The sequence below is a fragment of the Arctopsyche grandis genome, chromosome 10, assembly GCF_051622035.1.
Source record: "Arctopsyche grandis isolate Sample6627 chromosome 10, ASM5162203v2, whole genome shotgun sequence".
Classification (NCBI taxonomy): Eukaryota; Metazoa; Arthropoda; class Insecta; order Trichoptera; family Hydropsychidae; genus Arctopsyche; species Arctopsyche grandis.
In genome coordinates, this window is record NC_135364.1 from 30,192,301 (window position 1) to 30,219,336 (window position 27,036).

General features: G+C 32.8%; 2 protein-coding genes across 4 annotated transcripts in view; one reads left to right on the forward strand and one right to left on the reverse strand.

Moving 5' to 3' along the window:
• The first annotated feature begins 7,058 nt into the window (after positions 1-7,058).
• Roc2 (Regulator of cullins 2) overlaps positions 7,059-27,036 on the forward strand; it is a 42,733-nt gene continuing 22,755 nt past the window's right edge. Inside the window, exon 1 of the mRNA XM_077439507.1 lies at positions 7,059-7,630. Within this exon, the coding sequence (XP_077295633.1) occupies positions 7,474-7,630 (157 nt within the window). The 5' untranslated portion in view covers positions 7,059-7,473. The remainder of the gene's footprint in view (positions 7,631-27,036) is intronic.
• On the reverse strand, positions 9,628-25,789 carry LOC143918074 (facilitated trehalose transporter Tret1-like). 3 transcript variants are annotated; one of them, XM_077439764.1, is made up of 4 exons: positions 25,382-25,789; positions 12,083-12,526; positions 11,872-11,994; positions 9,628-11,693 (listed from the first exon to the last, which is right to left on the reverse strand). In XM_077439764.1, exons 1-4 carry the CDS (start codon positions 25,469-25,471, stop codon positions 10,482-10,484), a joined length of 1,869 nt encoding a protein of 622 aa, XP_077295890.1. In that variant the 5' UTR covers positions 25,472-25,789; the 3' UTR covers positions 9,628-10,481. The 3 variants fall into 3 exon arrangements, with proteins under 3 accessions (XP_077295890.1, XP_077295891.1, XP_077295892.1); XM_077439765.1 differs by lacking the exon at positions 25,382-25,789 and adding an exon at positions 19,642-19,982; XM_077439766.1 differs by lacking the exon at positions 25,382-25,789 and adding an exon at positions 12,621-12,698.

Here is a 27,036-nt window from a genome sequence, read left to right on the forward strand (position 1 = left end):
GATCGTGGGGCCCACGTGCCATCGGGCATGTAAGCTTGTATGGCCAGTCCGCCACTGTCTGAACCTTTTGCCTTTCCTTCTACACCTCTTACACTTTCTACGTTTCTACACTTCCTTCCACACGACACTTTAGGTATTTAAGATGGTATCAAAATCAAGAGAAGCTGAGCCAATGTTTTCAAGAACTTAAATATTCTTCCGAAAATACTGATTCTTCCAATTTACTGAATACAATTTTTTATTTTAGTCAGAACGTTTTCACAAGTTAATGCCGCATGTAGAAATTATTTATAACCAGATGTAATCTAGTAATATCGATGCATTTTCAATTAAAGAAAACTTAAAAAGTTTTACTAATGTCATTATACAAATATGAGATTCTTAAAGCGAATAGAAGCCAAAAATATGTGATGCATATATTATCGCACATATTATCGGAGCCAAAAATATGTGCGATGTTATTATCAAGGATATAAAAGAAAGATATACTTTTTCTAATTATTTAATAAAGAAAATTTTGAAAAGTACTGTAAGAAAATGCCAATGGAAGATCTACTACTAACCGTTGAATCATATCCAATGCTAGATAAAGAAAAACTTCAAACTGAATTAGAAGTGTTTTACTCAAGGAAAGAAATGCATAGTATTAATGATTTATTAATATTTTTAAAACTTATTTTTGCAATCAATTTATCCAAACGTGTGGAAATAACAAAACTTATTCAAATTCTGCTTACAACTTTAACTACCTCTGAACCAGAACGGTGTTTTTCATCAATAAATAGAATAAAGACATACATATGTATATAAGAAACACAACGGTTCAAGAGAGATTGACGGCTTTGTCTATGATGTCAGTTGAAAAAAAAATGATTATGAACAATGAAAAATTTAACGAAAAGGGGATAGACCTCTTTTCAAAGAAAAAAGACAGAAGAATCAATTTTTAAATGAAATAAAATATATATAATGTTTATTTGTGATAATTTTGATGTAAATAGTAAAATATAATCCAAATAAACATTTTTTTTATTTTTAATCAACCGCAGCACCCCCAGATTTCTAATCCACGAGCCGCCACTGCATATATCTATAATTTCTTGAGTAATAGTAGTGTTGCGTAGGGGTGGGTGGAGGATCCAAGTAAAAGGCCAACAGTCGTATCACAGCATTTATTGATGATTAAGGAGATACACGCACTGTCAGTGCTAAGTCCAGAATTACATGATATCGCCTACGTACCGCCTTATAAAGGTAGATCTCTCAGGACGCCTAATCTGTTTACCTGTTGTATAGTCACGTATTCGGATGTATTTCCACGACATTGGGTCTCCCCGTACCGATTCTGAGAAATAACTAATAACGGTCATTGTTTAGCCTAAATGCACTTAGAGTCCAGATATAGTCCTTGGAAGTAAGTGCATGCACTTAGTTAATCCGATAACAGATATCCGTTGGTCTAAGTGCAATTCGCTCAATCCGTGGCGTACGTAACAGTAGTATAACACTCTGAACACGAAAGACAGAATTTAATGTCAATACTTCATTGATATTAAACTGAAAATATAACACATTATTCGAATGATTTTTATCACTAAACTGTAACATTCATTTAATTTCAAATACCTCCACCGGCAGCAAGGATAACCTCACGAATCTCATAAGCTGTGCCAAGACACTTTCACGGTTCGCATCATCATTCGCATCATTACCCACAATAACACAGCATTGAATACGCTTTCTTCGGAAGGCACGTTCAAATAATTAGATTTCAAGATTTCGATCACGTTGGAGACCGCCAGATTGAGAAAACCTTGAGTTTTGTGCAGCTGAAACAGAAGTGGAATTGAAAAATATTTGTGACATATTTTTTTATATAATCAACACTCACTTTAAATAAGCAAAAATATTTACATAATAGTGATGGCTAAAATGAATAATTTGAACAAAGATGTTGTGTCTGGATTGGTATTTGGATTTTGATTTATGAAATTTCAATGATTAAATTTTAAAAGCGATATTCACATATTTTTTTGGAATAAAAACAGTTTTTCGAATTTTTTGAAACGAACTTACGGGTAAAAGGCTAGCGCTTGATTATTTACGCGGATGTGACATTATACTACAGAAAAACATGTTTTTACAATAATAATGAAAAACTGCATGGAAATAACCACTCATCCGATATTAAAATAATCATCTTTTCATGGTCCGTACGCACCAAACCAACGATGGCCTCTGGGCCAACTTTTTAAACCAGTAGGATACAAAATATCGAAATAAAAATTAAATAAAAAAATTGAAATTAAAATATCAAAATTAAGCTAAAGAGCGAGATTGAGCTAAATTTAGAAGATTGAGCTAAGTTTTGAATTACGACGATACGCATTTACAACCAGAGAGATATTATAATTTCTCTGCTTACGAGCGAAAAATAATCTTGTTATTATTTCTTAAAAGTCGTGCTATGTATTCTTCCGTCGATGATTGAAGTCGATGCCGAGAAAAAAACGGATGTCTTTGTATATTCATGAATTCGCTCAAAATCCATCCTCTTGTCGGTCATCACAAAGGGAAATAATATTGATAAATAAATCAGCTTATGCTACGTACGGACCAAACCAACGACGATTTTGGGCCAACTTTTAAAACCAGTAGCGTACACAATACCGAAATACAAATTAAATTAAAAAATTGAAATTAAATATCAAAATTAAGCTAAAGAGCAAGATTGAGCTAAAATTAGATCATCGTTGATGTTTTGAATTACAACAATGTTTTGAATTACGACGATACGCATTCACAACTAGAGAAATATTATAATTTTTCTGATTACGAGCGAAAAAAATCTTATTATTTCTTAAAAGTCGTCACGATATACTACTGTATTTCAGCCGTCGATGAAACATTTAACAAAAAAACCGTCGGTGTCGGATGTCGGTGATTTGTCAAAGGGTTTTTTTTCTTTCGTCGAAATAAAATTAATAATCACACATTATCCGATAAATTTTACCTCTGAGATGGATTTAATTATTTGATATATTTCGACGACAGAAAAAATTGAAGACTAAAAAAATTTCGATTGATGTACCGACAACGCAACGGATTGGCGACGATCGCTGGATAACCCATACTAATACATGATATATTCTCAGTAACTGTGCATTACGGCGAAGTAAAAATAATAATTCTTTGATTTTTTTCGATCTCAGTGCGTATCTTCGTAAGTCAAAATATCTTCGACAAACAAAAGTCGAGGATTACCTGTATGTGATTGTCGATGATCTAATTTTAGGTCAATCTCGAAAATTTATTTAAATTGGGCATGTTCTGTTTTAACTTTCAATATTTTATTTTAATTTTAATATAATGATTATAATTTTATTTTGATATTTGAATTTAATTTTAATATAATAATAATAGTTTTAATTTTGATATTTAATTTCAATTTTTAAATTTAATTTTTATTTCGATATTTTGTACGCTACTGGTTTTATCCTGCTGGTTAAAAAGTTGGCCCAAAATCGTCGTTGGTTTAGTCCGTAAGCACCATCAGAGGTAAAATTTATCGGATAATGTGTGATTATTAATTTTATTTCGACGAAAGAAAAAAAAACCCTTTGACAAATCACCGACATCCGTTTTTTTCTCGGCATCGATGGAAGAATACATAGCACGACTTTTAATAAATAATAACAAGATTATTTTTCGCTCGTAAGCAGTGAAATTATAATATCTCTCTGGAGTTTTAGTTTTAGTGCAGTTACCAATTTTCTTACGAAAAAAAGAAATCGGTTGCAAATCACTGAACGTGGAGATTTACGACTGTACCCTACGAATTTGAACCCAAATATTGACCAATTGATATCGGAGCATCAGGTTCATTCCTCTCATTAACAGAATTTATTATTTTATGTAAAAAATTTAATGATTTGTTAATTTTCACTAAAAAAAAAATAAAAAATGATACATATTTTTTTTTACAATTGTCCACTATACAAAAAAATTCGGATGTGACCAACCCATGACTTTATCTATGTATTTGATGAATATAAGAAGGTTACAAAACAAAATTCGATATTGAACTGATGACTATGATAGCGATACAAATTGAGCGCAAATGTATGGAAACTTGCACAAAACAAAAGATCTACTTCCGGTTATCAGATTTTGTTCAAATTTTTTTTATTACTAAAAATCACTATCAGTATTATACTCATTAAATATCAAGAAAATAAAAATAATTTTAAAGGTCAAAATAAAATAATGAAATATTGTTTTAAAAAAAAATACTACTTCCGGTTTACAAATTCTGACCAAAACCCTTCCAGCTCTAAGTTAGTACATAAAGGATAGAAATATAAATTTTCAGCTTAATACGTTTAGGGGTGCGGACAGAGTAGTGGGCACAACATTTTTGACTTTTCTACGAGGAAAAAAATCCCACTTCCGGTTCATTAAATTAAGTAATTTTTTTTTTATTTTTACTTAAAATCACTATTTTTATTATACACATTAAATATCAAGAAGCTTAAAACAATTTAAAAGGTCAAAATAAAATAATGAAAAAATAATGAAATATTGTTTTTAAAAAAAATACTACTTCCGGTTTACGAATTCTGACCAAAACCCTACCAGCTCTAAGTTAGTACATAAAGAATAGAAATATAAATTTTCAGCTTAATACGATCAGGGGTGCGGACAGAGTAGTGGGCACAACATTTTTGACCTTTCTACGAGGAAAAAAATCCCACTTCCGGTTCATTAAATTAAGTAATTTTTTTTTTATTTTTACTTAAAATCAATATTGTTATTATACACATTAAATATCAAGAAGCTTAAAACAATTTAAAAGGTCAAAATAAAATAATGAAAAAATAATGAAATATTGTTTTTAAAAAAAATACTACTTCCGGTTTACGAATTCTGACCTAAACCCTACCAGCTCTAAGTTAGTACACAAAGAATAGAAATATAAATTTTTAGCTTAATACGTTCAGGGGTGTGGACAGAGTAGTGGGCACAACATTTTCAACCTTTCTAAGTGAAAAAAATCCCACTTCCGGTTTATAAAATTTAATAATTTTTTTTCATTTTCATCAAATTGCAACAAGAATTATACTTGAATTTTTTTGTGACGAACACACAATGTTTAAGGGGTCGAAAAAAATAGTGGAAGAAAAATCGAACAAGAGTAAACTGCTACTTCCGGTTGACGGATGCTAACTAAATTTTATAATTAACTTGGTATTAAACTTAAACTTCTAGATATGAAATTTCAGTTCAATAAACCAAAAGGTTTCTGAAAAAAACATAAAAAACTTCGATTCTCTAGTGTAAAAGTACTACTTCCGGTTCAGATAGAAATATTTAAAAAATATGAAGTTATAAAAACTATTATTTGTATCATATTTAAAAAAAATTCAGTCCGATTCAGTAAGTGGTTTGGGAGATAATTGAATTCAAAAACTTAAAAAAAGAGGACACCTATAAGGCGAGGTACCATTTCCGGTCAACTTAAAAATTTGAAAAATTTTGAAATCGTGATTTGTTTGTTCCTCCTGTGGCTCGCACAAATATGTTGTCAACGGCTCCTATATCTAGAGCGATATATCTGCTTAACAGGATTTCTGGTGAAATTGACCTCTTCAATATAAAATATATTAATCTGGTTGAGTGGTTGTTGAGGAATGCCAGTGGTTGATTTTGCCTATTATAAATATTAATGATTGTTATTACTTTATCTATGTTTTTTCTTTTTTTTATGATTTTAATGATGTTGTGTTAATATTGTTATTATTATAAGTTATTATTATTGTTATCATGTTATTATTACTGAATGACCGGCCACAGCGACGCGTTGGAGATCTCTGTAATGTCACTGTGGCTAATATAATATGTTAAATAAATAAATAAATATCCCTGCTTCGTATGAAAATATGGCAGCGTATGGAAATACTCTGAATTCCGGTAAAAGTGGTTATAATTTTATGGGGATCTAGTCTTGTTGTGAAGGTCTTCTTCACCACCAGTCCGCCATGTATTGTAGACAGATTCGTCTGTGTTCGGTATTAATACAGCTATATGTTGAATATGGTATTTATTTGGTAGTAACACGTATACACAAGTATGGTTAATTTTTGGTAAAAGTATGTCGTTCAGAGGTCTCTGGATACGGTAGAGTGTCGCTGGCTTGGCATTCGGCTATGTTCAGTAAGTCTCTGGATACGGCAGTGTGTTGCTGGCTCGTTGTTCGGCTATGTTCGGCAAGTCGCTGGATACGGTAGAGTGTCGCTGGCTCGGCATTCGGCTATGTTCAGCAAGTCTCTGGATACGGCAGTGTGCTGCTGGCTCGTTGTTCGGCTATGTTCGGAAGGTCTCGGGATACGGCAGTGTGTTGCTGGCTCGTTCGGCTGGTTGATCTTCCAAGTCCGCGTAGTGAAGTGGTGGCTGGTCAGGAGCTGGATGTCGACTCTTGCTGCTGTGGGTCGACTGGCGTTGTTTGGGTTGTACCTCCTTTTATAGTGTTTCTGGAATCACCTGATCGATGGTGGTGGTTTGTTGATGCGTAAGAGAGGAATTTGCTTTTGTCGAGGCGTAGAATTTTCTGGAACGATTGGCGCCATTCCGCTCGATGTATTTTAATGGTGGCGGCGTGTTTCGACCGTTTTGGTTCCACTCGACTGGTAGGGGCGTTCCTCTTGAGTTTAATATAATGACTGCAGGTGTGTGTCGTCTGGGTTTCGTTCCGCTCGAGTGGGAAGGGTGGATCATTCTCGAAGGATTTTGGCATCGTTCCGCTTGAGTTGGATTTGGCGCCGTTCCGCCTGAGTTTAATATAATGACTGCAGGTGTGTGTCGTCTGGGTTTCGTTCCGCTCGAGTGTGAAGGGTGGATCATTCTCGAAGGATTTTGATGACGATGACGATGACGAGATTCCTACAATTTCGTGGATCCAAATGAATTTTTGGGTGTGACCAGTTTTTTCACGACTAATTTTCCGGTGTGACCAGTTTTCTCGTGACCAGTTTTAGGGTGTGACCAGATTTTTCGTGATCAGTTTTAGTGTGACGGGTGGTCACGTGTGACCGATCTAGAGGGACCGGTTGTCCTGTGACTGGATTACATATGACTAGTAGTCCGTTTACCATCAAGATATAGTGAACGCTTTCCGATATGGGTCTTGATACGGGTTATACTATACGGGTTTTATTGGCCGCATAGTCCAATCATATGCATGTCCCCAATGTGTCATGTGAACCGGTTCACGATTCAAATCGATGACTTTTCATATTTATAGGTAGATATATTTAATGGTCGCTAGACCGTGTGCTACGACCGCAGTTGCTTTGACAGTTATAGTTGTAAGTGGCGGCGGGGTCTGTAGCTGTCACAACCCAACACAACACAACTGCTGTGTTTTGACTGGTCTGACGGAGAGACATAAGGCAAAGACCTCTGTCCGAGGAGAACATGTCCGAGGACACGGAGTGGACCGATCGCGGTGAGCAAGAAAACAAGGGCACTCGTCCCGATAAAATGTTCACTCTCAAGAAGTGGAATGCCGTAGCTATGTGGAGCTGGGATGTGGAATGCGACACTTGTGCCATATGCAGAGTGCAAATTATGGGTAAGCTTTCTTTCTACTTTACTTTACTTTACTTTACTTTACTTTATGTACACCTATAATTGTGACCAATAGTTGTGTTTGAGTGTGAGTGCACTGTGCACTGTCATCGCCAGTGCACAAGAAAACGGCTTGCGTGTAGTGGTTGGTTGCTAAACTTAATAATTCTATCGGTAAATGTTGTTTAAAATACGTATAATAATTGCGCACCACTTCTTTTACCAAAATTATATGATTGCTTGAAATTATCACTATTATTATTTAAATACTCATGTTAGCCATATTGAAACTCACTTGCGATTGAACTGTCCCCCTACTACATACAGTATTACATATTTATTTATTTATTTGGAAAATTTACAGTTTATAAAGTTACATAGATTGATAGTAAAAAAACATAATTATGTTAAGTAAACCATTAATAATTTTCACATATAGGTAAAAAAAAGAAAAGCTCAAACATTTAAAATAAGAAACAAAAATGATAATAGAGTAAGATAGTTAGAGAAAACAAAAAGAAAAAAATAGAAATAACAGTATAATAAAATAAAAATATCAAAATAATAAGAATAATAATATGATAAAAATTATGAAATAATAAAAATAATATAATATATAACAAAAAACAAAAAGACAAAATAAATACATCAAAATAAAAATTCATAATCACAATCGTAAATTTTCAATAAAATTAATCATCGAAAAACAAATTTGCAATAATCACTCTAGCTTGTATAGCATTAATATTAAATAAGTAAAACATAGAAATTGTTAAAATTAGTGTGTTGACGGTGGAGCTTGCACGCCAGATGAATGAGCTTCTTCCATAATTAGAAAAAGTATTAGGTATGTAAAGGAGCTCATTACATCTAGTCATTCTATTTGGCACACGCAATGATAGTCTACTCAATAATTGAGGACAGTCGATCGAGCCGTTAAGGATGTTCAAAATTGTTGAGATGTCAGCTATCTCCCTTCTTTTGACAAGTGGAAGTAGATGCTGACACCTACAAGCATCTTCATAGGAAGTATAGGATAATCCAAAACGGCTACTGATGTACCTCAACAATCTCTTCTGAATGCGCTCCAATCTGTCTCTTGCACCAGAGTACTCTGGGTTCCAAACTTGGGATGCAAACTCAACAATACTTCTTACGTATGCACAATATAGTATTTTGTATGATTTAATAGAAGTAAAGCATTTGGAGGACCGGATGACGAACCCGAGGGCCTTCGACGCTCGAGCTACAACATTGTCAATATGTTTACTAAAGGATAGATCAGAGGATACATATTAATAACTTGTGATTAAACTGCCGAACTGGTAACCTGCAACTGTAACTAAGTAATTTGTGTTCGAGACTTGTATCGTGAAATTTTAATATCTCGTATACACAAACTTTGCTTCTTTTGGGAAATAAAATATAAACATTGAAATTATATATATTATTATAGAAATTATTATATACATATAAAATATAAATATATCATCTCGTACTCTTCCCCGTAACAACAGTGACTGGAGAACTAACGCAATAGAATTCCACAAAAAAGCGTCAAGGGGTATATTTGTATGTTATCGAGCTGGTGCTGACAAGTTATTTTTGAGTGCCTTTGAAAATTATTATATGACTTGTCGAAACTGCGCCTACTATTCAGTGCAATTTAGTGCAAGTTTCCGGGAACCATTTGGACCACCTCTTGCTCCAAATCTTGCCATTCAACGACGAGCTATGTATGTAGGTAGGGGGAATGAGACGAGTGTGTTGGTAATGCACAACTGTTTATATTGGCAGCCGGGGATGAAGTGAATGCTTACCGGCGAAGCACTGGCCAACCGATGCTTTTACGGCTGCTACCTCGGGATTAGCATTCTTAGATAGTAAATATTCTAAGAATGCTTATGAAATTATTCAAATATTGTGTTTTTAAACCTAGCTTTTACCGCTTTAACCACTTATAGTAAGGGTCAATTGTCATGCAAATTAATATCACAAACTAATGTGTTGTCTTTATTTATTTTATGGCACAATCTTACAATTATTCCACTATTATCAGTCTATAAAATGTTAACACATATTAAAAATAATAAATATACTATACATAATTTTCTTAACATTTTTGTTTGTAATGAAATTAACAATTTGTATATTTTTGCTAAAATATAATTCATAATAATATCAATAAAATTAACAATCTAAGTCACAATATCGTAATAATATCAGTTTAATTCATGCATAAATTTACAATCATCATAATTATCAGCTCCATGCTAATGCTTACAAATACTCTAAAAAGGATGATAGACTGTATAAAATACGATATATGTATGTTATATAAGATAAGAAGTATCTACAGATTGGTAAAATGCTTTATGAAGCTTTTGAGATGTGGATCACGTTAGTAATGACAGTCTTAATCTTAAATAAAGAGGTCAGTTTATGTGCATACAAATGTCATTAATTATGGAGGAAGAAATGGAAATATCATGGCTAAGCAACCAAAGTACGCCAAGACCAAGACTGCTGTTAAGAATATTGGTTGTATATGTGTCACAGTGAAATTATATTTCAAGTGAAATTATAACCAGTTATATTTTCAGGGCTGGTTTCATTCATTTAAGATTAGATTGTTAGGGTTGGTATTATTTAAGGGTTAGGATAGGTTAGGTTAAGTAAGGGTTGGCCCTATTCATTTAAGATTGGGTGATTAGGGTTAAATTTATAGAGTTAAACGTTGTAAATTCATGGTTTGATATATTTTCACTTGAAATATGTATGTACATATGTATGTTAGATATGCATGTGATTGTACAAATATGTATGTAAGTAGTCCTTTTATTCGGATTTTTAATTTACGATTTACCCGTAAGTGATTTCTCGATGTCTTCCAATGATTTGCCACGTGTTTCAGGAACAAAAAATATTATAAAGAACAATCCCAGAGTGGTGAACAATCCGAACAACCACATGGTTCCATAGATTCCTATGCTTTCGCTTATGTCGTTAAATGTTTTGGTCACGATGAAAGTGCACGTCCAGTTTACGCTGGTGGCTAGAGAGGCTGCCGATCCTCTGACTCTACCGGGTAATATTTCGCCCATCATCAGCCAAGGAATGGGTCCAAATCCAAACGAGAACGCCAACACATATACCACACAGCTCATCAACGGCAACCAACCAAAGCTGGTGGTGTCGTACTTAATTTCGAGCAAATAATAAAATGTGCCCAAAATCATCAACGCTATAACCATGGCGGTGCCAGATATGTAGAGTAATATTTTCCTCCCGAGGCGATCGATCAAGAACGCCGCTACGAATGTCGATACAAAGTTGACTACGCCCACAATGATGGTGCTCAAATTTTCGTCGATTGTGCTCCCCGAACTTTTGAATATTTTCACTGTATAAAATATCAATGCATTGATTCCACTCATCTGTTGGAAGAACATGAGACCCATCAATATCATAACGGGTCGCAAATTTTCTTGCCGAAATAAGTCAAAGATGCTAGAGTCTTCTGAATTTTTTGACATTTCCTCTTGGGCTTTTATGTTCTCTTCTAATTCTTTATTGACGTTTGTATCCTTTCCTCTCAACCAAATTAAGGCTCTTTTAGCTTTTGCGTTCTTGTCATTTGCGATGTACCAACGAGGCGTTTCCGGAATGAAGAACATCATTATCAGGTAGGGCACGGGCAACATTGCTCCAAAGTAAGCCAGGATAGACCAGTCCATGTATTTTCCTGCTATGAAACACACGAGAATTCCTACGTTGCCGAAGGCAGTCGGGAACAATCCCAATTGGCCTCTCACTTCTGGCTGTAGAGCTTCTCCCAAATAAACTGGGAATGTTAAAGATCCTATTCCCACACATAGACCACCCAATGTGCGACCCACGTACACCATATAGACGTTCGGAGCTGTGGCAATTATTATCCACGATATGGAGAACGGTATTCCTATCGCTATCAAAGTGTTGCGTCTTCCAATTTTGACTATCAAAGTTCCTCCGAGGATTCCTCCTACCAAGGCAGCCAATGGCATCAGTCCTCCTACCCAAGATGCCTACAAAGACAACGAAAATGAACAAATTAAATGTTTTGGGGTTTCAACATTTCAACAACGTTTATCATTTGACTAATATGTAATACGTTCACGTGATTAGTGATGGGTCATCGAATACCCTATAATTAGTCAACAACACACGATTTCACTGAGTCATAATACATTTTTATATTCTCACCTGATCTTCATTCACAGATATTGTACTATTGGGGTGTTGCATCGTAACCAGAGCTGGCGATGTGTAGCCGGATGTAAATCCAACCACCATTGATCCCAACGACACAGCGATTGTTGCAAGAAACTATCACGAAACAAAATGTCATATTAATGTGATGTATGTTCAAATATAATAGTATAAACTTTTGTCGATTCTCCAAGGAACTTAGTACCTGAGGCCAAACGTTGATTTTTTGAGTCGTAGGTCTGTATGGCGGCAGGTCACCGTTGATTGAGTAATCATCTTTGATTTTCACGCTGTCGGTTGATATTTGTTTGACAAAAGGAACCGTGTTCTTGAGGTTTTCCTCCTTCTTACTATTTCTACTCTCCATTTCCATCTTGTATTTGTTGGCACTGCCGATGCTTGTGTGTTTCTGTTGTTGAAAGTGTAACCGGGTCTTTTCGAAGTCTTCCTCTTCGTCGGGACTGTAGTTTTCTTCGTCCTCTTCTTCGGGATAGCCACTTATCGGGAATTCGTTGACGTGGTGGTCATGGTGAGGCTCAAAGTCGGTAGCCAGGCTTGTGTTGGTCGTGCTGGTCGATAGCGTACCTTTCGACGGCACCCTCGAGTATCCTTTTCCCGGATTTTTACTCGATTGATTCTTCTGGTCGGTCTGTAATAAAAGTGTATACATTTTTGTTACTCACGCTCAAACACACATAATAATATTGTACATATGAATACATATAAAGGGGGTTTTAATTTACGATTTTCACTCAACGCTTTTCACATACACATGTGTAAACACGACTATTCAACAGTGGTCAATTTCCATATTTATATGTAATCTGTCGGGTCATAAATCATAATGACCTCTCATCCCCTCTCGACCTCTCTCATCTGTTTTCAATATTATTTTATATAATATTAACTTATAATATTTCTTCTTAATTTGAGCCGGCGGCTTAATTATGACAGTGGCCCAAGTAATATACATATGTATGTACATACGTTTCATGAGTATTTTATGGTAAAATTTTATTATTATCGTGTCAAATAATAAGGTTTTGAATACCTTGAACGACTTATTATCAGAAAGAACAAATTGATTTGTCAATATTTTTATAAAATAATGCATTTACGAAAAAATCGAAAATATGCAGAATCATTTGTATATTAATATTCATACATATTTATCTATCGGATCATTTAAGACTGTGATGAAAATTTGGTGGCTACATATTATATTATATTATATTATATTATATTTATATTTTTGCATTATCGTTGATATAATTGGATTTCGGATTTTTTTTGCAATTACATACATATAAATTAACTGTTTTTTAAAAATGAAAATTGCAATTTGTTTTGTAAATAATAATTGCAAATTTTTGGGCAATATGCACTTTTTAGTATTTTTTTTTAATATTTAGTAGCAACATCGAGAATTTATAAATGACCTCTTTTTTTATTGTCATTTTAATTATCCTAAAATCACTATCGTTTTGAAGTACACGTATAGTTTGCAAAAAGGAATATCCTGGTATCAAAAATTTGCGGTCAATTGATTTGTAACTCGATTCACATACATACATACATACAAACATACGTATTCGAATATGATTAATAATAACCGTAAATGTGATTCATAATATTATTATTTTGAATTTTCAAACAAACCCAACTTAATTTAACTTGAATTAACTTAAACCAACTCAATTTACTCCCTTCCTAGTCTGCTTAATCACATTAACCGGCTATTATTAATAAAAATCAGTTTATCATATTGACTGGATAGTTAGTTCCAAATGCTATAAGTGATAATTTGACTATCCGGTGTTTTTAGGAGCCTGCATCGGTGCAAACTTACATATTTTTGTGTTCTGATATTTAAAAAAAAAATTGGGAAGTCAGATTTTCAATGTTGTATTATAGCGAATTAGTAAGAACCACTGGTTTGAAATACATGCACTTGACCCTAGTCTCTAGTGCATTAATTACGGAATGGAACGGAAACTGAACTGTTTTGCAATATTATTGATGGTTTTATCAGTGTTTTGTGGTCTGGTATTGATATTATGGTTGGATTTATACGTTCTTGTTTAATCGAAGCTAAACAATTATTTTTCAATTAAATGTTAAACAAATTATTGTTTTTTTTTCTCCATACACTATACTGGGTGTAATTTTAATTCCGTCTATTAAACATTCGCACTATCGATGAATATTATATTTTCTACCTTTATAAATATTTATTATAATTTTTTAATATACTTATTATTAATATAATGTATTATGTATTTCTATAACACCTATGTACATATGTACATATGAAAATGTATTTAACACATACAGCAGCAGTCACATAAAACGGAACGCTTAAGCGAAACATGTTTTTGCGTGAAATTTCGGTAATCTTATATAAAACCAAAACCGAAAGTCATTTAAATGATAGGTTGTATCATAGTGCATTCGTGTAACACCAAACGTGAAAAAAAAAGGTGATAAAAATGAGTTAGGGAGAAATTTAATGGAGGGCAGATTTTACGACCGTGCGTTGACTTCACGGTTAAATGAAATTTGAAATGAAAATAACACTATACATATACATTTTTAATTTTATTACAGTCACATATTGTTATTTACATCTTATAAAAAAGAAATTAATATTTTGTAGCGGCTCCTTTCGATTTTATAACTTCTTTTATTCGGTTTGGCATAGAATCTACTAAAGTTTTTAAATTTTCGATTGGGAAGTCTTCGTACCATATCTTTTCTATTATTTCTTTCAACGATTTAAGAGTAGTAACATTGTTCTTCCTTAACCTGTACTTGATACACATCCATAAATTTTCGATTGGATTTAAATCGGGACTATTGCCAGGCCATGGTAGTGTCTTTACACCCATTTCTTGTAAATAGTCCCGAACCTAAAAAAAAGTAAAAAAAAAAATTCAGTTTTTGGATTGAAATTTTATAATTTATATTCAATGCTATCAAATAAAATGAATACTCACCAATTTAGCTCGATGACAAGGGGCAGAGTCATCTTGAAAAATTATATCATCGGAATATGAAAGGTGGTTTTCCATCGATGGGACAAAGCTTTCTTCTAAAATTTTTTAATATTTTTTTCCATCGATGGCACCTTGTAGAAACTCCAATTGTCCAATGTTATGGTACGAAAAGCATCCCCAGACCATTTGACTTGGAGGATGCGTAACAGTTTTAAGGGTACAATTTTCATTATACCTTTCGCCAACTTTCTTTCGGACATACGGAAAACCATCAGGACTATAGAGGTTAAACTTTGATTCGTCGGAAAGTATCACTCGTTGTCAATCTGATGGACTCCAATTTTCATGTGCTTTCGCCCATTCCAATCGATTGTTTTTCATTCTCTTGGTTAGTAGTGGTTTTTTTGCAGCTTTCCGACCGTGCAGTCCAGCTTCTCTGAGTCGCCTTCTTACTGTTGAGTCGCTGATTTCCATGGAAAATTGTGAAGATACATCTGTTCTTATTTCTACAGCAGTTTTGAATCGCTGCTGTAAAGATAATCTGGTTATTACACGGTCTTGCCTCTCCGATGTGCATCTTTTCAGTCCGGTCCCCTTCTTACGATCAAAACTTCCAGATTCCCTTTTTTTTTATCAGTATTCTCGAAACAGTCGATATAGAACATCCCATTTTCTTGGAAATTGACCGAAAGGAAAATCCTGAAGTCGCCAATGTCGCGATTTTTACACTCTTCTGCAATGATAACTGAGCTCGTTTTTTCATGTTGACGTGTTAAAATTCGAATTTCATGCTTTCTCCTCGAAAACCCACACTATACTGAACTCAAATCTTAGAAAACAATCATATTTAGAATATTTGGTCGTTAAAAACCCTACACATAAAGGGATAATCCTTAAATGGCCTCGAAGTCGTAAAATTTACAAGCGTTCCGTTTTATGTGACTGCTGGTGTATGTACATACTATATGTATGTATTTTTCCTATCAATTTGTATATAAATTTTTCATATAATCCTATTTTAGAAGGTTGCGGGACATGTTTGTAATATTTATTGTTTTCTTAGTAAGCAATTGCGATCTTCATACTGCATATGTACATACATATGTATGTATATGTGTACGTGCAAAATCGTTTTATAATTATGTACGCTGGTAAATCCAGGGACTATTGAAGATCATGAATACATGCATACATACATATGTATATCTCTTGTCTAACCCTAGATTTTTATGTTAATCACGTGTTTGTATACATTGTTTGGCGAACCGATAAAGGTTATCATATCATATGTATTTATTATATACATATTTTCGATTTCATTTTTTTTATTTTATGAACACAATTATCGCTCATATAAATATTTATTATTTAGATTTCATTGCAAAATTAAATAGGTCACATGTGGTGATTGAATAGCAATAACATAGGTGAAAGGCTTTATGAATTTATTCTTTGGGATTTTTTTTATGAATATTGTACCAAAATTTGACAAAAAAACATTAAATATGTAGTATTTCACATATGTACTTATGAAAATCATATACATACGTATATGTTAGGGAAACCGAAAAGCCAGCTTTTTGACCATTTTTAAAAAAACCCAAAACCGGCTTTGGGACTCGATCAACCGGCTATTTAAGGTTTTCTTTAATTGATGTTTTTTCCTCAAAATGAACTGTTATGAATTTCAAATTTCTATGAAAGATCAAAATAAATGTGTACCTACATATATCTAAATTCTCTTAGGTCAGCGGTTTCCAAACTTTATGCTACTACGCCTCCCTAAAAAAAAATTTTTTTTCCGCGCCTCCCTACCTTTTATCTTTTAATAGATATAATAATATAGACACGTTTTAAATAATAAACCTTTATTTAAAAAAAAATACTGCACACTACAATAGACAATAATAAAAAGGTTTTGCTATAACATAAATTTATACGAACACGTATATTTATTTTTATATTTAATTACTAATTAAGCTACATCTAACACATCAAAATTTAATGCGAAGGATGTTGTTGTTTATTGGCACAAAGTTAACCTGGCTCGATATTTGGTTTTCATTGCAGCTAGTGTCGAAAAGCCCGTTTCGCATAAATAAGACGTTACAAATGGTAGAAGCACTTGCATTGCTTTGCAATACAAAGATTCATACTCTCCACTAAGATTCATCCAAAATTTAATTATGGTTTCATTTTGAAACTTTTGTTTTAGTGAGCTATCGCATGATAATTCTATCAATTTTTCTTTTTCGGTGGTTGTCAGCTCGAATTCGTCTTCTTCATTGTAGTTAAATGGATTATGTATCCACAAAAACTTTGAGAAATCAAAGTGTTTGAAATAATTGGAAAAATGCAGCACTAAACCATCCAAGTGGTCAGTAAAAAGATTTTTACTTGCTTGATTATTTTAATGAAAGCTTTTACTTGTCTTTTTGAACAAGTGGGTGTATTTGTGATCCCTGCATTGATTTATTTAAACCGCTCAATTATCCAAAAATTTCAACCAAATAGGTAAGACCAATAGAACAATAAAATTATCGTTCGTCCACAAGTGTGCCTCTTCATGTTGGTTTTCTTCGAGAAAGGTTGTTAATTAAATGTGTAAATAAAAATGAAAGAAAAATAAAAATAAACATTCATGCATTGAATTTTTACTGTTAAGCTACGATATGAAGTTTTATTTATTTGTAGATATAAATTTATTTTATTTTTTTATTAAAAAGTTTTGGCGCCTCCCCTGGCAATAGTCCGCGCCTCCCAGTTTGGAAACCGCTGTCTTAGGTAATAGGCGTATATTTCTTTGAAAAACAAAAAAAAGTTTTTAACGGTTTATTAAGCTTTTGGATTTTTAAGCTAAAATAGATGCGTAAATACAAATTTTGAAAGATGGTGATATTTCCACGTTGAGCGCACCTCCGAGCGAATCTCAGCAGTTCTTAATATCTATTCACGATTCCACAATTATAGTTTTTCTGCGAGGTTACACATTATTTTTTTAATACATAATATATTCTTGATAGTAGCTTATTTAAATCATTTAATTATTTGTGCGTATTTAGGATCTGCCATTTTACGGTTGTTATATACCTACATATGTATGTATAATACAAATTGTATTATTTCTAATAATAATATATAATAATGATCTTATGAAAGTTCATAATGTTTATAACTCAATTTAATTTATAAAAAACTATTATTTTGCATAATATAATAAATACTTACTTTTTTTTTCGATATAAAAATTTTAAACTTAAAAAAAAACTTAATTTTCTAAAACTGGTGAAATCCGGCCAACCGGCTTTTTATTTGTAAAAAAAACCGAAAACCAGCTTTTTCTTTCGGGCGATTTTTTGGAATGCCTACGTGTATGTACATACATAGTAGTAAAATAATAAAATTAAAAACAATTTTTTGCAACGAAAAGCAATTATTATTACAATAAAATCATTAAATCATTTCAATTTGTTTTGGAACGCATGGTTATTTCAATTGTTACAGATATTGATAATCTTTTATGGAAAATTAACGTTCAATGGACATTCAGTAGATTATTTGTTAAGACTAGTGAACGTTTCTTAGGCCAGTAGCATGACTCGTTGGTTGGGCTTTTGCCTAGCATCGAGAGGTCGCCGGGTTCGATCCCGTGAGTTGACCTCGATTGAAACGAATTTATTCCGAGTATATCTGTAATCCTGCTGGCCAGACTTGGATATTTGTGAATCCAGGTCGATCGTTTCCTATCAGAATTTGCCATTTTTTCTGATTAAATTGTTGAAACGGTTCCTCAATTTAATTGGCTAAAAACCATCCTACCTACCATGTCACCATTATTTGAGTATGATTTATGTACAATAAAAACTTATGTACAAGTCAATATTCATAGATGTCTCGTTAATTTCGAGTTCTTCAGTGTCTCGTAATTCAACGACTTATGTAATAAAAATGCTGCATTGTTTCATGTTAGGCCTTCCTGGTATATACATACATATGAATAGATATGTATGTAAAATAAAAAAATAAAAATAAAAGTTGAAATGAATGTACATATGTTTATATGTATGTACATACATACATATAGTATGTATTATAGATTTGAAAACCTTGACCAAAGCAAGATCGTTATCAAGATATTTGCATTACGTACTTGATTTAGAAATTATGATATTTTCATTGGATTATTGAATAGAACAAATTTTACCGATTATTCTCATAAATGAATATTATTTTAAACGCATCAAAAACACACATTAATGTGAAACTCTTCAAAATGTTTTTGCATAATTGAATTTGAATTTGAATTTCAACGGAGGCACACAAACGTGCAAAGGCCAAAATTATTCAAATAAAAATTCAATGTCTTTTTATGAAGTAGTCTGCTGGTAAGAAATTCAAAGTGATGAACATACATATGTATGTATGTATGTATGATATTTTAAAGTAATTCCTCTCCGTTGAAATAATGACCCACAGAGAATCCGTAAATTCGGAAAACTTTCAACCACTTGTTATTTCATTGGAGTTTTGCAATTTTCAGTGATTTTGAAAATAAAATAATCGGCTGAAAACTTTCGAGAATATTCTCAAAAGTAAACTTCAATTTCAATTCAAGTGTTGTAATAATTGCATATATTCCGGCGCAACTGAAGTGCACCTTGGACGTGAACCACTTCGGAGATATTTACTTTGGGGTAAACGTCGTTAATTCAAATCTCACGAAAAACTACACTCAATATCATAATAATAATTAAATTATTGGACTCACCATACGGACCGACCTGTCGAACAAATTACTAAACAATTTGGACATGTTTGTGGTTTGGTTTCGCTTGGCTTGGCGTGGTGTATCAGGGCACCCGAAAGTTGTAAAAACTGTAGATGCGCTTTTTTTGTAGAATTTTCCAAATATCTTTCGTTTGCGGAATGTTCACTGCCACTGTGTCATACACGGTCTATCGAATATGTATGTTATAGACACTGTCAATGTTCACTCGAAATGTTCACTTGGAATTTATTGATGTGTGTGTGTGTGTGTGTGTTTGTGGATTGGAACGGTGAGTGCACGCGAGCGAGCCTTGGCATGGGAAATTTATGTAGTCTGTATTTCAACTCGCAGATGTCAGGTTTTATATATGTACCACATACACATACATACACATCCATACACAATACTCCCCACCCCATCCCACCCCACACCACACCACTCTCTTGACGCCTCATCGACGACGTGTTCCTTACTCGAATTTCAATCGGAAAAAAACTCAATAACAACATTATTCCGACATGTTTTGTTTTGATTTTCACTGTTTTCCGATACATATCGCTAAATGCAACATTTTCGTACATTGACACGTTCGGCGAACCTTTAACAATGCATTTACAACAATTTAACAATACGCGGCACCCTTTGGGTCCGGGCTTTAGTTATAATAATATAAGTGGCTTTAGGCGTCAGATTGTTGTCAAGTGACGATTGTCCACAGACAATCCTTAATAATTTTAGCATCATTCGTATTTGATGCTAGGTGCTCGACGTATGTCCGATAAAAACTTCTCTGTTTGTTTATATTACTCGCAACATGGGCAAGCATCGTTACAAATTGCACAATGTATTCAAAAACACACAATAGACAACATGGGATACATTTTTATAAGTAAATTGAACCGATTGTATTCCGTGCGTTGTAGCGTATTTATATAGACGTACCGCGTAATATTGACAACAATTATTTATTCGTAAGGGCCCTTCTATTATTATAACATTTCTCTGATCGCAGCATCCTTACAATGTGTCTCAAGTTTGCAAATCTTTTTAATTTGAATTTGAATAAAAAAAGTTTACCATTAAGTACTGATTTTTTTTAATTGCATACTTTTTACAACAATTAAACTAATTCCCAAGCTGATGGTTGACTCTTCGTTTGCATCTCCAGTGAGCGATGATTGGGTATCTGATAAGCCTAAATCTGAATTGCAAAAAAAACTAATTTCTACGAAAAATTATAATCCTTTATACCTGGGACGCACCTACTTAACGTTTTGTACCCGAACATACAGTTTTTTAATGTTAGGGTTTGGGGTCTTTTTCAATAAACATGTTGAAACATGCAAGCGACGCTAGCTAGGGATATCGGAAGCAATGTTATTTTTTTTTACTAAAAATTAATTAATCAAAAAAAAAACCGAAAGTACCGGTAATACCGGTATCGGAAATTCCGGTATTTTTGCAATCCCTAATAGGTACATCCCTTATCTGTTTATCTCTATATTTCGAAATTGTATGGCGACAAATTCTTGACGAAAGGAAAATTTTTATTTTTGTAATAGTTTAATATACACAGCGCCATATCACGAATTCAATGTAGCATATTACATACATACATCAATCTTGTTATAATCTCCTTTTTAAATCGGTAAATTCATATGTATCTCATGCTATGGGGAGATATTTAAATACATATGTAGAAAAATATAATAGTTTATTAAATTATGAATGTGCGTATGGGTGCATAAGATAATTTAATTGAGCAGATTAGCAGGAAGTACCCACTCTAAGAATATTAAATAAAAAATAATAGAAAATTTATTATACACTCGCAATACCTATTGGTGTTATGGTGCGTACGCACCAAGCCAACGAACGGCCCACAGGCCAACTTTAAAAACCAGTAGCGTACAAAATATCGAAATAAAAATTAAATTTAAAAATTGAAATTAAATATCAAAATTAAAACTATTATTATTATATTAAAATTAAATTCAAGTATCAAAATAAAATTATAATCATTATATTAAAATTAAAATTAAATATTGAAAGTTAAAACAGAACATGCACAATTTAAATAAATTTTCGAGATTGACCTAAAATTAGATCATCAACAATCACATACAGGTAATCCTCGACTTTTGTTTGTCGAATATGTTTTGACTTACGAAGATACGCACTAAGATCGAAAAAAAAATCAAAGAATTATTATTTTTACTTCCCCGTAATGCGCAGTTACTGAGAATATATCATGTATTAGTATGGGTGATCCAACGATTTTTGCTAACCCGAGGTGTTGTCGGTCACATCAAACGGATTTTTTTATTCTTCAATTGTTTCTCTCGTCGAAATAAATCAAGTAATTAAATCATTTCAGAGGTAAAATTTATCGGATAATGTGTGATTATTAATTTTATTTCGACGAAAGAAAAAAAACCCTTTGACAAATCACCGACATCCGACACCGCGTTTTTTTATGAATTGTTTTTTTTTTATCGATCATCCAAGTGGAAATACAGTAACATCTCGTGACGACTTTAACAATATTTTTTTTCGCTCGTACGCAGAGAAATTATAATATTTCTCTGGTTTTAAATGCGGTATCGTCGTAATTCAAAACATTGTTCTAATTCAAAACATCAACGATGATCTAATTTTAGCTCAATCTCGCTCTTTAGCTTGATTTTGATATATAATTTCAATTTTAAAATTTAATTTTTATTTCGATATTTTGTACGCTACTGCTGGTTAAAAAGTTGGCCCAAAATCGTCGTTGGTTTAGTCCGTAAGCACCATTAGAGGAAGAAAAAAATAGTTTCTAATTGATTCGATTTTGAAGGTATCTGTCATATGTATGTACATATATACATACGTATATATTTACAATAATTAGAATTGTATTATATGTATTACCTGTTTTTGAGAATAGCACTAGTTGAGTAGTAGGCACTAGCTAGGAGCGTCGATATTAGTCAATTTTTTTCAATGCTGGCGTCACAGTATTTATACCCCATTCAAAAGGGGATGCTTTTGCAGGGCTCGTTAGCTCGCTCTACTCGCTGTAATTTTTTCACTATTTCAACTCGATCTTAGATTATGCGTAGCGCAGTGTTTTTGTCTCACGAAGGCACAAGAAAATGCGTGAAAAAACATTGTGTATCATACATATGTATATAATTATCCTTTTGAAATCTTTTTGGAATGTAAATTAAGTATTTATGATATGTGGCCAAACAATCGTAAATTAAATTCATTTACTAATCGGTTTAAGTTCGCGCTTAAAACATGACGCATTAGTTTACCGATGTTTTGTCTTATATTATATTAATGATGAACATAGTAGGTACTTGTGTAGATATGTATTAGCGTTTATTATCCTAAATTAATTGTTTCGATTAAAATTCCGACGCAGTTGCCCAACACTGATCCAATTAGTCCCAACACTCCTATTGAACGATTAAACAAGTGATTTAATTCAAGTCAGCGGCCCCTAACACTTTTCTCGACAACACCGTGTTTTGTTTTTTTAAATACATTTATTATATTGAAATTTAGTTTATCCACAGGATTAGTCATTTACCTCATCTTCAGATACAATTAGCATTTTCGATACAAATTGAGTGCAAATGTAAGGAAACTTACAATAGGCAGAAGTTCTACTTCCGATTGTTAGATTTTGTTCGAAATTTTTTTATTACTTAAAATCACTATAATTATTATACACATTTAATATCAAGAATAAAAATAATTTAAAAGGTCAAAAAAATAATGAAATATTGTTTTAAAAAAAACTTACTACTTCCGGTTTACGAATTCTGATCAAAAACCTTATCAGCTCTAAGTTAATACATAAAGAATACAAATATATGTACATTTTCAGCTTGATTCCGATTGAATTCCGGTTTATAAAAAAAAGTGCCGTATAATTTCTAATATTCTATACGTATTTTAACCGCCCACCATTTTATTTCTTTGAAAAGAAATTCAATGTTTTTTAATGTTCATATATATTTATGTAATATGTATGTATGTATGTATAGAAATAACAAAAAAAGTGTAGGTATATGTATGTAGCGTTACGTAACTTCCATATCCTTCAACTTGATTGTTAACAGACAAACAGCCTTTTTTTTATCGACAACTCTTTAATGGCCATATTTTTACAAGGTTTATTTATTGTAATTTGTTATTTATTGTCTTATTTGTAGTTAAACTGGGCAGGGGCCCAGGCGTATTGGGTCTACCCGATAATTTTTCCTATATACATATGTATGTATGTACGTACGTAGTGTAATTTTAATTTAAATAAAATAAATAACAAGTATTTAATACATATGTACGTACGTACATATGTATAAATAATATAAATTTATATCATTGTTACATTGGTTAAATAATTAAAATAAGGGAAATAAAATTTGTACATATATGGCATCCTCCTCGAGAGTTTCATTGTGCAAACAAACTGACCACTGCAATCGTGTTAGCTAACTCGGTGCAAGGAGTGTTTTGCTTGTCTTTGCAATTCTACGTACATATGTACAAATGTACATACGTAAACTACAATATTGTATGTTTTCAAGGAACATATGATATGTATTATATACATATGTATATTCATTTGGCGCGTGTTGCATTACTTTAGGAAAAACTAATTTCTACAATTATGGGGAAGTTTCTTAATTTAGCCATGGCTATTCTTCGATTTACACAATTCCACACTAAACGCGGTGAAACCAAAACGCAAAAAAAAAAATACTGAAATGTTGCATTGGCTAAATATATCAATTATAATGTTGAACGCAAGTACACATGTACATATATATGTATGTATGTATGTACTGTTGAAAGTCAGCGAAATTTATAGAGACAACCAAAATAACAATACGTTTTTTTGCTGAACATGTCCACTCTACCCAGGGCTGCCGAGAGGAATCTCGGGCCATGGAAAAATAATTCCATACCCTATGACAAACCAAAAAAATCTTATCGATAGATCTTATCAGCCCCTCAAGTAGTCCGGGCCCTGGAACTTTAACCCTAGCTTCCCCCCCCCCCCCTCTCGGCGGCCCTGACTCCACCGTTTTGTAGTTGTAGGGATGTCGATTGTCCATGGCAAAATTGTAAATTGGATCAATTTCAGTTTTTCGAATATTTTACATACATATTTATGTATTCAATTGAAACGCACAAACGAATATTGCCAGGGTCGAAATGTTTGCATTTTTAAACGTGTCGATTACGATTATTTTTCATCATCGAACTATGAGGATCTATTTAAATTCCCATCGTTGACCAAACCTCACAAAATGGCAAAATTTCAAAACGATCGGAAGAATGTAGGAATAAATACTGAATCGTTAGCGAAGTGAAACATATAGGTATTTTTCGAATAGTTCTGATAGATTTTTCGCATATTAATAATATATGTATTTAAAAGATAATTATTTTTAGTTTGTCATAGGGCTCAGAATTAATTTTTCCCAGAGCCCGGGATTCCTCTCGGAAAAAATCATGGGTATTGTAGTCAAAGTTCGGCACTGATTTTGGGGAACCTACATTTGCACTAGTATGTAATTATTAAAATATTACGAGTTAATTTTCAATGAGAAATAGATATAGTGAAGTAAATATAATAATATGTGTATGTATATAATATGTTTGTAATTTAAAATTATTTTTTCTGTTCGAGTATGATTTTAGTAAAAAAAAAACTTGGGTTCACAATGGGTTCACTTACCATGATTTTTCTCCTGTTTTTTGACACTGGAAATTTATCCATCAACATCATCTCCGCGGCGGCGGCGGCTTCTGTCTTCTTTTCTGCCATTGTTTAGATATTATAGATCTTTAGCGTGAGATCCGGCGTTTTACTCCTTGGAATGATGCATTCCTACTAACTCACAACATTCACTAGATATATGTATTAGATAGATCTTATCTCTTTATGCTGTAGCATTATATGATTTATTGTTTAATTCGTATCATCTATTGCACACATGCACACACATACATGCGTATGTATGTAGATATTTGCGTTTATAATGATATACTCGTAGATCGAAATGATCAGGAGCAATGTATGTAACAGGAGCAGAAGCAGCGCGTCCTGAGCGCGTCTTTATTCTATGTATCCTAAATTACTTCTGGCCTACGTACGTGTCGTGTGATTACACGTCTTAATTACGTTTTTACCTTGAAATATGTATGCATATGTATGTATACCTTTTTCATTCTGATGCACTGAGGAGAATGAGTTTTGTGTACACTTCTTTTCTCTAATATCGTAAATATCGTAAGTTGGACAATTTTATTTATTTTTGTGTTCGTTAATTGGCCGTAAACATGATGCTTTGTGTACACCAGGATTATGATATACCTACGGATTTATTTGTATAACACACACACACACACATCACATGCATTTTATTACATACATACATATGTACATATTGTAAAACCACGAACGAATCACGTGCATTCAAACATTTTGGCACTTCCATCATTATTTAACCACTTTTAGTTTTGAAACATCATTTCGATGTGGTTTTTTTTTGGTTCTGCTCGATGACATATCTTTGCATGGGTATGCCTACGCACATCAAGTTATTAAATAAAAATAAATTAAAAGAAACGTGTCGTCGGTCACGTGTTAATCCGCACGCGGTCGATTTTTTTTAAATATATTTAATTTAATATTTATATTTAATTGCCTAATATGAAAAATGGTAAAAACTACCTACCTACCTATGTACATATGTACATGTAAATAATATAAAACACCGATAGAAAAATTAATTAATTAATTATTTAAATAAATTGTCAATAGATGGCGGTAAATTCTCTGCCAAGCGGAAACATTAGTAGCGATCAGTATACATAGAAGTTTTTCTTTTTTTATTGTATTCGTACATACGTTTTGGCAGTGGTTTAGCTGTGACGTGCATATGTACGTATGTCGAATTGAAACGACTATTATAGTACGGCGAGCGTTACCTCAGACAGACAGACGGAATAGCGATATATGTACATATATACATATGTATGATGATATGTAATGTTCGAGACAAAGTTCCCCTCTCACATAAAAATCAATTTATGTACACACAGCTCACGTTATTTTCATATTCATTTTGCATAATAATTAATGCGATTATTTTCTTATGCATCCAGTCATACATACGATTGATTTGTGTGCTTTGACCATTAGGTACACTGAACATTGTAATTTTCAATTTACAGTCATTTTTACAGCATCCAAAGGTCTGCTACGAAACACTCTATGCATGTTGTTTTTGTTTTGTTTTGCAAATTTATATACCCACTATTTGAATATTCTTTAACAGATAGATGACTTTGAAATAATCTCGAGTACTACATATATGTATGTATATG